This window comes from Prionailurus viverrinus, chromosome C2, assembly GCF_022837055.1.
Source record: "Prionailurus viverrinus isolate Anna chromosome C2, UM_Priviv_1.0, whole genome shotgun sequence".
Classification (NCBI taxonomy): Eukaryota; Metazoa; Chordata; class Mammalia; order Carnivora; family Felidae; genus Prionailurus; species Prionailurus viverrinus.
This window is the reverse complement of record NC_062569.1, coordinates 93,958,269-93,970,269: the sequence shown is the minus strand read 5'-3', so window position 1 is coordinate 93,970,269 and position 12,001 is coordinate 93,958,269. Positions and strand designations below refer to the sequence as shown.

Below are 12,001 nucleotides of genomic sequence, written 5' to 3'. Positions count from 1 at the left end.
ATATAAGAAACTTCATTTTATCTGATATACAGCTGAATAATTTTATATATACATATAAAATCTATTTTATATATGCCTTATTCAGTTTCTACATACGATTTATTGAAACAAAGACTTCTCATTGCCTAGTTCCTCCTCCTTAGTCTCCACTGGTCACATTCACAGCTGTGGATCCACCTGTGCCTCTAGCACAAATTTATATTAGTCTTAGCACCCCTGGGCACTTGGAGGACAGGAGTAGTAGACTCCTATAATAGACAGCTATAGGCTTCTTTCATCTGACATCATGGTAACACAAGAGCACACAACTCCTAGCCCTCTTCCCTGAGCAATCGGGGACCTGCCCTGAGCGCATACCTTCTTGTTGCTCTTCTTTTGCAGCAAACAGACCGTCTGCTTACCTGAGCCAGTGAACTTACAAGCGAGTGTGACCGTTTCTCATGACCTGAAACTAAAGTGTGTATAGTATAAGCCTGGGCAGGATGCATCTCCCTGGATTTCAGAGGTCGGGGAGCTATGTTCAACTTACTCTAGGCCATTACTACTAGAAAGAAGGCAAAACTCATGGTTATTTTCCCCATAATAGCCACCTTAGAGGGGAGAGATAACTCATTCTATCAGAGCTTTGTCTCTGTTACCAATTTGAACAGCCTTACAAAAATACTGCTTCAGCTTTTCTATTCCTACTTAACTGCATATTAACTGCAATTGCCCCATATCCTTGAACATCTGTGCCTAGGATTCAATGGAAACATTCACAGGAACAATGTTTTTTTTTAAAAAAAATAATAATAAAACACCATGGAATATCTGAATGATTTCATTGTTTTATTGGAATGGAATTCTGTGATGTATAGAAATGTGATTTTCTATAGGATGGAGAAAACAATAGGCGCTGAATTCTCTGTATTAAAATAGCAATTGAGAAGAAGTGCTTGGAACAGGAGAGGGGATGGAGGGCTGGGAAAAAGATGGCACCATTCACCATTCCTTACCATTGCCTTCTCTTGATATCTGGAAGGTTTGGGGAATCAGAGAGATCTTTGGGGAATATCGATGAATTTTCTTTGGGTCAGTGTTTCCCGAACTTTGTTGTAAGTTACCTTGTATACAGCCATAGTCCAGCAAGAAACAGATGATTTGCTCTAACAGGGTAATTTGAGGAGAATGTAATAAAAGGACTATTTACAAAGGTCTTAGTAGGAAGTGGGAAAACCAGAAGGGATGGTGCTGTTCCCTCGGGCTAGGGGCTGAGTTAGCTCATCCTGCCCTAGGTCTGAAGAGGCAAGAGGAGAGAGCACTGGAATCCCAAGACTGACAGGAGCTGCCAGACCTTCAGTCAAGGGACATGGTCACCCGGACAGCAATCCTGTAGGGAGGGAACTGAGGAAATAGATTCTCCAATCTCACTCTTCTTTCTGCCCTCATCTCCTGCTAGTGCTCCCCAATGAATGACTCCAAGCAGAAGCCAGAAGGCAAGAAGCATGTTGATGTGACCCAGGGCATAAAGCAGGACAGAGAAGGGTGGAGAATGCCTGGGGTGTGGGTGAGGAACCCCAGAGAGATATGGCACACATCATCACACTTTCTCCACAAGCAGGTACTCCCTGGAATCTTCCATACTTAATCATTTTAACACTTTTTTTTTAATGTTTATTTATTTTTGAGAGAGAGATTGAGCACAAGTGGGGGAGGGGCAGAGAGAGAGGGAGACAAAGAATCCAAAGCAGACTCTAGGCTCCGAGCTGTCAGCACAGAGCCCAATGAGGGGCTTGAACTCACGAACCACAAGATCATGACCTGAGCCAAAGTCAGACACAACCAACTGAGCCACCCAGGCGCCCCTCATTTTAGCTTCTTTAAAAAATCCTTTAAGTCATTTTTAAGTGTACAATCCAGTAGTATTAAGTACATTCATAGTGTTGTACAGCCATTACCTCTTTCCATCTCCAGAACTTTTTCATCTTCCCCAATCGAAGCTTTGAACCCATTAAGCAATTCCCCATCGGCCCCCGGCCCCCGCCCCTGGTAACCACTATTCTACTTTCTGTCACTATGATTTCTACTCTTCTAGAATACCTCATACAATCACGCAATATGTGTCCTTTTGTATCTGGCATATTTCACTTCGCATGACATTTTCAAAGTCCCCCATGTAATAGCATGTGTCAGAATTTCCTTTCTTCTTAAGGATGAATAGTATTCCATGGTATACGTATGTCACATTTTGTTTACCACTTCAGCCATCCACGGACACTTGTGTTACTCCACCTTTTGGCTGTTTGAATAATGATGCTCTGAACACGTGTGTACAAAGATCTGTTCAAATAAATGTGCTTTGAAAGAAACTGCTGACTTGCTGGTTCACTGTCCACAGTAAAGGCAGGAAGATGATATAAGCAATAGCCTGCAATTGGTCCGTCTGGGCCAAGTCACCCAGCTGACCAGAAGTCAGGGTTTGGGCCTTTGTCTAGGCTGTAGAAATGCAATGAAAAGACAGGTGATGCATTGTGAATACTAACGTAGGTCTTTACTTTCTGCACTGTCCCCCACAGTCAGTGGGAGCGTAACATGAGTGCAGAAACTCCCCCCAGTATTGGGCAGGCTTGGGGTTCATTTTTATTTTTCAAAACCCAAACCCCCTCTTTCCTTTACTCCCTCCCTTACTCCACCCAGGTTCCAGGCAAGGACCTCGCTAGAGACAGTGTTACCCAGGAGCTATATTAGGGCTGTGCCTACTGTTCCTTGACCTTAATGTCCTTGTCACACATTTGCCATCCTGGGAGACACTGCTCAGCACATAGTTCTTCCTTGGTTTTCCCCACTGCTTATCGCTTCCAAGCGTGTGTAAATTATGCTTCTATGATCAAAATGATGTTACGTGATGCTGATTGGTGTTTCACTGACCTGTTTTTCCCTGTCCTCATACTTCCAGTTTTGCCTTTGAGTACACCCCTGTGCTTCTTTGCTAATAGCTTCTTACTTTAAAGCATGATTAGACTCTCTCACATTTCATTTTCCTCCCCATCAGAAATTTTAGATCATTACCCTAAATGAAAATCCAGTTTTCCAGGGGCACCTGAGTGGCTCAGTTGGTTGAGCTTCTGACTCTTGGTTTTGGCTCAGGTCATGATCTAATGGCTTTGTGGGTTCGAGCCCCGTATTGGGCTCCATGCTGATGGTACACAGCCTGCTTGGGATCCTCTCTCTCCCTTTCTCTCCCTGACTCCCCTACTCGTGCTGTCTCTGTCTCTCTCAAAATAAAGAAAAAAGAAAAAAGAAAAAACTTAAAAAAAGAAAAAAGAAAAGCCAGTTTCCCTTCTTGTAAATTAATACAATGATAACATAATAATGTTTAAAAGTCCAACTAGATGTGGCTTGCTGAAGGCTCTCCACTTCAGGCCTGTCCTTTCCTTATTAAAAAGGGAAGATTAGTAAATATGAGATGACAAAACCTTATTAACACCAGAGACTTTCTTCTTTATGTAATCAGTGACTTGAAAGAAAATGAAAACATAAACAGCAATCTCACCAGGAGACTTAATGTTATTTAATGCTGGGTCTATGTGCTACCTTAAACCATCCTGCCCAGTGGCCCACACTTTGGGAAACCTGGCTTTAAGTAGGTGGGACATGTGTGAGATTTGAAAAAAGAGAGAGGTAACAAGAAAATCTGCCTGATGGCAGGGCAAGAGCATCCATTCCACACCCCCTGCTGCTCACAACCTCTTTTGAGATCTTACCATGAGCAGAGACAATTACAGAAGTAATTCCCTTTGATAGTACACCCCTTCCCTTAAGTGGCACTGCAAACATGGTTTCCAGACCCTCCCTCCCTCTGGTCGTGATACCCTGAATATGTTCTGTTTGTGCCATAATCCCAGGACTGGGCTCAATGTTTTCAATCTTCCTCCCACAGAACACACCAAGTATACAGTTTTACATGTTCCTCATTATAATCCTCCATTAATTCAGCCCAAGAGTCACTTTAGGGTTCAACTGCAACTCTTCAACTTTTTTAAAGTTTATTTATTTATTCTGAGAGAGAGAGAGAGAGAGAGAGAGAGAGAACCAATGGGGGAAGGGCAGAGAGAGAGGGGAACAGAAGATCCAAAGCAGGCTCCAGGCTTTATGCTGACAGCAGAGAGCCCGATGTGGGGATTGAATTCACAAACCGTGAGATCATGACCTGAGCCAAAGTCAGATGCTTAACTGACTGAGCCACCCAGGTGCCCCTCAACTCTTCAATTTTTCGAGTCTATTATTCTTACTGATTCTGCTTTCTTTCTTTCTCGTGGAATTGATTTTTTTAACCTGAATGAACTTTCCATATAACCCAATTCCTTTACATGTTAGTGTTGTAATCTTTCAACTTGTCAGGAATTACTTATATCCCGATTTTATCCTTAGGAACATTTAGCTTTCCCTCCAAGTTTTATGTAATTTTTATATATTTATTATATATATATATATACACATATATATGTCATTTTTATTTTTATTTTTTTTAGTGTTTATTTATTTTTGAAAGAGAGAGACAGAGCATGAGTAGGGGAAAGAGAAGAGAGAAAGGGAGACACAGAATCCGAAGCAGGCTCCAGGCTCTGAGCTGTCAGCACGGAGCCCGATGTGGGGCTCAAACCCACAAACCATGAGATCATGACCTGAGCTGAAGTCGGATGCTTAACCGACTGAGCCACCCAGGTGTCCCAATGTGTATGTCATTTTTAAATAGATTTCTTTTTATATCTGTATCCAAGAACTTGAGAGGAGAAAGTCAAGGGCAAAGCCCAACTTCTAGAAGCTTCCTTAAGATTAATCAATACTCTGGGTCTGAACATTTGCATAGATTTCTAATTCATGTTTATCTTGACTACTTATATATTATGAGAAAAGTTTCAATACTTTATATTTATAATGATCCCCTGCTTTGAGAGAGAGAGAGAGAGAGAGAAAAGAGAGATAATATGATTGAGTTTTAGCATGACTTCATTCCCAAGAGCTCCTGATAATTTCTACTTAATTTTGTAAATACATACAAGAGATGTTTTTAGTGATTTGTCCCTGGACTTTGCTGAGAACACACCAAACTTCCTAGTCTCTACTTTCAGGAATTTCTGCTTTACTTCTTTTTGGCTACTGGGGCAAATGTATCTACCATCTTCTAACTTCTTTTCTTTGGGATTATTCAGTGATCACCAAAGACCTCAGTTACCCTACAAGGTATTTCTAAGGCAAGATTGTAACTCAGGGTCTGGGTACCAGAATTCACTTAAAGCAGTTGGGTGATCGCTTCTCAATCTTGGTCTTCAGATTAATTTCCAAACCAAACCAAACAAAAAACCTCCCATACATTATTATATATATATTTTTCAAACTACAGAATCAATAAATGTTCATTTTAACAAGTCAAACTGTAGATATATAGACTACCATGGCCCTGAGGTAATCCATGTTAATAGCCGTATGTATGTCCTTCTACCCATTTCTCTGTGTAAATACAAATATATACACACAAAGTTGTTTTTTTAACAAAAATGAAATCATAGTACACCTATCACTCTGCAATTTTCTGTAGTCACTTAACAATATGTCATGACTATCCCTCCAATTAGACACAGGTCTAATCTACTCACTGGATGTGTAATATTCCACAGTCTGGATATGCCATAATTTTGTCAGCTTTTTTCTTTGTGATGGATTGAGGTTGTTTCAACTACAAATGATGCTGCAATAAATATTTGTGTGCATCTATCTCATATTGTGACTCCTGCATTTCTGTATGATAAATTTTTGCAGTGAGAATTGCTAGGTCAACAGATATATCAAAAGATTAGTAATGCTGGATTACTTCCTAAACATGGCATACCAGTTCACATACGCTCTGACAGTGGTTCAAAGAAACTGGTTTCTTGCAATTACTTATTCAAGCATTTGTCTTCCTAAGATAAGTTACTCAAACCCCCAAATTTCTCCTCTGGAGTTACCACGTGGTGTTCAACTGGCTCCAAGTTGGCCAATCCATACCCATGTGTGAAAGTGGAATGACATTTTCCTTCAGAACTATAGGGGCCTGAGATTTCATTACTTTTGAAAAATGGCATTCATTCAGACACCATAGTCTCTGAGCAGTGAAATCATTAGAAGGGATGAGCTATAAAGACCTGGAAAAAAAAATAAACTCTTATTTATTTATGACTATAAAACTCAACTCTTTAAAAAATTTCAGTCAATACAGAAAGTTATGAAAGAGAAAGTGAAAAACTAAAACTTCCTGAGCATATAATATGTGTCAGGTAGTGTTCTAATCCCTTTATATAAATTCTCTTATTAATCCTCCCAGCAGTTCCATGTACTACCTCATTTTATATCAGAGAACATGGAGGGAGAGGGAATTAAGCAACTTGTCCATGGTCATACAGCTGGCAATGGGTGAAATCAGGATTCACACTAAGCCATGTGCCTCTAGAACCTGGGCTCTGTCCACTGTGTGATACGGGCTGGCCTCCTCAAGTTGGATTTTAGCACTTGCAACATCCTCAGTCTGGCCCCACTCTGCCTAACTGAAGTTACCTGCCATGTCCCCCTTGTGCTGAAGCCAGTATCCCCCTAAAGCATACTGTGGACTATGTCACTTCCATGCCTTTGCACCTGCTGCCCCCACCATCCCCTTCAGGTTCTACCAGCCATTCAGATAGAACTTCCAGTTCTATCTCTTCCAGGAAGACTGGCCTTCAGTATGTCATTTCAGTCAGTATCCATGCAGGGCTCTTGGCTGGTTCAATTGGTAGACGATATGACTCTTGATCTTGAGGTTGTAAGTTCAAGACCCACTTTGGGTATAAAGATTACTTAAAAATAAAGTCTTTAAAAAAATATATCTCCAGGAGGAAGCTGTGGGTGTATAAAGGAATCATACTGAAACATAAATCTTCTCATATTGCTAAAATCTCACCCAGCCCTTGATCTCCTTGTTCAGTGGTCCTGAGTGACCTTCTCAGAGAGACATACACTGCTGCCCCCAGCCTTAAACACACTTCTGACCTCACTCTTCGGCATGCTCAGGCCTTGGGGTGACCATCACAGCCCACATTTACCCCAGAGGAGGTTGGCTTCTTCTCCTAAGAGAGGAGCCTGGAGGTGATGTGGCCATCCCTGTGCCTGAGTTCTTCTATGTCCCAGGCCCTAAAATCCTCCCTATCCTCAGTATTCACTCACTTATGAAACGTTAACTATTTGCTTTATGGGGCCCTTCAGTGTCCTGACAATAGCCCCAATTCAAACTATCCAAAATAAAATCAACATCTCCCCCAAAGTTGTTTCTCTCTCCTCAATGACAATAGCCACCACACTGGCATGCAACAGCAGGCTTGAAGCCTGAGTTATCTTTGGCTCAAGACATTATAATGCTCAAAAAGAAAAAAGTAATTACCCCCTCTTCCTCCCTCCCAATACCTGATTTACACTTAGACACTATGTCTCTCAATTTCTTCAAAATGTGTCTGGTATCTGTCCCTTCCTTTCTGTTTTCTCAGACGTGGGGTAAGGCGTTAGATTTGGCACCAGTCTCTGAACTGGTATCTTCCTCCAGCTTCTTTCCCCTCTAGTCCCTCTATTTACCTGTGCCAGATAACTCCTACAAAGTTTTTAAACTTATTCTCCTGCTGCCAATTTTTCACTGGATTTTCCCAAAGGCCTTAGAATAAGAGCTTCTTAACTTCTTAACCTAGAATTCAGGAACTTCTATGCCTCAATCCTTATCTGTCTTCCTTGATTTCTCTTATTCTTTTCCAAAAGAAATCTTAGATTCTCTGAGGTTGATCTATTATCATTATTGTTGTTGGGTTCCTTAAGCAACCCTTGTTTATTAGTCATCAAGCCACAGAGTGTCAGAGGAAGAAAGAAGAGCCCAGAAAGATTAAGGGAATTGCCTGAAGTCAAACAGCCACCGGAGAAAAAACACAGCCACTCTCCCATTTTTACTGCACTTCCAAACCAGACTGCACTTCTATTGGATTTTAATAACTCTAAGTGACTCTTCAATAAATGCAAATGTCAGCTTTAATAGCTTTTGAAGACTATCAAGGGGCAGTGTTTATCTGGAAGTAAATTCCTGCTGCTACCTTGAAGCTCTGGGTCTTTAACATTTACCCAGGCCCATACCAGTATAGACAGATTCTTAGTTTGGACAGAACTGGAGGGTGGAGAAGTGGAAAGAGATCTAGGCAAATATCCAGAGAAGGAGAGCCCAATATGTGAACATCCCTCTTCTTGGGGTCAGACTGACTCAAGTGAAAATGCCCCTTCTCTCCTGAAGTTACCAGCCCCTGCAACTTCACAACTCCAAGTGCTCACCCAGCCCTCCTGGTTTGGACTTGAAACTCAGTCCACCCCAAAGTCAAGATCGTTCCTTTTTCACTCTCAACCCATGGTTCACTTCAGAAGCTGCCCTTTGCTATACTTCTTCTATGGAGAGCACGGGGAAATGGTAAAACTAAAGACAAGCTATCACAAAACCAGAATGTTCACTCATTCATTCATTCATTCATTCACTCATTCAGCAAACCTTTATTGTAAGCCTGCTATGTCCAGGCACTATTCTGATGGCAATCCTCTTAATAATAACTACAATGTATTGAATGCTTACTGTGTGACAGGCATGGTTTTATGTTTCATTGAATTCTCACAGCAACATGAGATAGGTTCTTCTTTTTTTATTGCCATTTTACATATGAGCAAGCTGAGGTACAGAGCAGTTATGTAACTAGACCGTGAATGTGGCAGTGCTAAAATTCGAATCCAAGTGGTCAACTCCAGAGCTCTGTTTTCTTAACCCTAAATTATGTTCATAAGGCATCCTAACCCAATGTCTACTTATGTTATCCCCATATCCTTGTTTTTTAAACTTAATTTAATACAAGTTTGCCAGCAATGGCAAGGTGTCTGGCCATGTTGCATTAAAGTAGATTTTACTAGGTCAGATGAAGTATTACAGTGTAAATAGGAGGGTTTTAAAAATATGTGTATTTATGTTTGTGATGAACAAATGACAGGTGTTAAAATAATGAGAGCTACTGGAGGTTGCAAAAGACAAGAGAAATAGAAGACATGTGGTGAATGACGAGGAATCAGATTACAAGAAACAAAATTCAGGGAAAAGAGAAGAAATCACATTGGAGAAATTAGGAGCGACCCACATTTTCATCTCACACACTTCAGAGAGGAACAGGCAAGAAGTCTGAGCTGTCCACAGACAGGAGATGGGGACAGCAGGCCGGAGCTCCTCAGCAGGGCCTGGAGAAACCAGAAGAAAGGACCTCCTTCCTGAGTCACGCATGAGTCAAGGACAAAGTGTTCTAACTTCAACAGGAGGCAGAAGCAAAAGAACAGTGGAAAGTGGAACTAGAAGTTTCTAAAATCCTAATCTAGGCCATGTTGAAATGTTAGACAGCTGAGTTTAACAAAGATCTAACAATTACCAACTAAATGCCAGGCACATGACACCATGTGGGGTGCTGGGACTATGGCAATAAGAATCTGCCCAGCCCTCAAGCACCTGGAGAGGAAGTCTAGGGGGAGGTGAGAGCTGAGGGTGGTGGTCCAAGAGGACTCTGAGAGTCCTGGAGGGGACAGATTAATGCTGACAGAGGTGGGGTAGATGTCAGGGACAGTGTGGGATGGGAGGGGACATTTGTACTAGTCTTGAGGGATGACTAGGACTCAGAGCAGAGGGTTGGGGGTATAGAGGGCAATTCCAGGCCATTGAGCAACCGTCAGTTGGCAATCGGCAGTTGGCAATCATGTGCTATGCAGAAGAGGGCTCTTGGTAAGGATCACGTCAGAGAAGTGAATCAAAAGTGAAATAAAATCCCATGATCTCTAGGGAAATTTCTGAGTGGGAGACATGTGTCAACGTATGAATTCCATGACAATTAGAAGTGAAACCACTGAGAGCATTGCTCATATTTTTTCCATCATCGAGACTTGTGGGGGAGTCTACAGGAAACCAGGGTGTCAGGAATATATGCGGAAGAAGATGGAGAACCTCTAAGTTGGATTTGCCTCCTCTCCCAAGCAATTCCCCCCAGGCTATCTCTCAGGTGTCTGCCTCTCTGTTCCCATCACCATCATATATTCTGGCCCTTGGTACCTCACAATCCCTCTGACTGTTTCAATGGCTGACACTGTTCTCCTGGCTTTGTTCTCTCAGGTCTCTCAGAATGTGAACATTTATGAGACAACTAAACTCTGCCAGACTCTGTGGTATGCACTGAATGCAGTCTCCCTCAGCACTGCTCTGAGTGCACCATTTTCCTGCTCACTTTCCATCACCTTTTGATGAGAGCTTACTTAGGTTCCACAGTTAGTCACTAAGAGCCATTGGTTCTCCTCCAGCCATGCTTTTCTTGTACCTTCCAGCGTAGGGTCTTTGAGTCACATATTTCTTTTTCCTGGATTGCTTCTGCCTTGCCTAACTCTGTCTTTGAAGGCACAGCTCAGTTTCTCCATGAACCCTCCGAATACCAGAAATAGGAAGTGATCTCTTCTGCTGGACTTCTGTAGGTCATATAGTGGTTTAAACCACTCTTGTAATGCTTTCCACAGTGGACTGACACAGTGCTTATTTGTATATACGTCAGGGATCTGACGTATATTTATTTATGGTTCACAAGAAACCTATTTACACGTGGACTGAGGACTCTCAGAGGAGAGTTAATTAATTAATCCTCAGAGGAGCCAGGCCCAAGGAGCTTGACTTAGCAAGGCCTTGGTGGGGAGAGGGGCAGTGTGCTTATGCTTCATATCTCTCCTTTGCTAGAGCTCAAGTTCCTTCAGGGCAGATACCATGAAGGTTCACTTCTTAAAGCCTGTGATGTCCAGCATAATGTTTGACAGCAAGTGAATATTTAATAAGTATTCATGAGATAAAAGAATATTTATTGTTGTCTCCTGAGAGCAAATCTAACTATTTGCCAGGTTTATTGCTAAAATTTTGATATAAACCCAAGATTTTCTTTTCACATGTGTGGATCTCTAGTGTGGGGTTACTGCAGGAGGTTCACAAATCCATGTCATGTCAAGAATTTTCCATAGACTGAGTAAATAAAATGCTTTGTACCTACATGTAATGCTATATTTCAAATGCATAAAGATACCATTGTGGTTGATTCTAAAAATCTACAAATATATCTAAAAAAAAAAAAAAACCTTGTAGGAATCCAGATATCTTTTCCCACACAACTTCTATGATGTAGAAGGTCTGATCCTTTTAAAAACAAACGCACACACATTAAATGAAGTTCCCATTGTACAGAACCTCTGTTATGTACTGCATGTGTGTAACAGTAGCCCTGCTTAGGGAGATCTCTAGCTCGAGGGGTGGCACCACATCCAGGTAATGCTGAGTCTCAACTTAGCATGTACATACTTTGTTGCTGTTTGTTTTTTGCTTTATTTATTCTCCACAACCACCCTCAAGTGTTGACAAAAGAGCTACTGAATTTCTCAGAGTGGACAGGGGAGAAATATATTGTGAAATATATAGGGAAGAGACAGAAATCAAACAGGAAAGGAAATAAACAGTGTAATTTCAGAAAAAAAAATGAGAAAAGGATGTAAGAGCTATATGGGACACAATAAACAGTTCTATCAAGCACGTAATTGGAATCCTAAAAGGAGAGGAAAGAGAAAAGACTCTGAAGACAAAGTCCAAGCAGGGAAAAGGGACAGAAGATGATGGTAAGGTGAGTGGGTATCTTAGCTGGGATGGTGACATTGGAGCTGAGAACTGAATGGCCAGAAGCCAGCAAGTGTAAAGGCCCGAATATAGAAAGAAGCTAGGTATGCCTGACAGATACCAAAAAGAATAGTGTGGTTGAAACATGATAAATAAGAATGAGATCAGAATAAAATACAGTTGAAGGACAGGCAGGTAGGGCATTGTGGCTTATAAGTTTCCAGAAGAATAGGATTCACCAAACATGCTTTTGCTTCCCCACAT

General features: G+C 41.5%; 1 protein-coding gene across 6 annotated transcripts in view; it reads left to right on the top strand.

Moving 5' to 3' along the window:
- LOC125175425 (ADP-ribosylhydrolase ARH1) overlaps window positions 1–815 on the top strand; it is a 43,545-nt gene extending 42,730 nt beyond the window's left edge. For all 6 annotated transcript variants that reach the window (XM_047875975.1, XM_047875977.1, XM_047875974.1 and 3 more), the window contains one exon: window positions 382–815. In XM_047875975.1, coding sequence (XP_047731931.1) covers window positions 382–466 — 85 coding nt within the window. In that variant the 3' untranslated portion in view covers window positions 467–815. The remainder of the gene's footprint in view (window positions 1–381) is intronic.
- The last annotated feature ends 11,186 nt before the right edge of the window (window positions 816–12,001 follow it).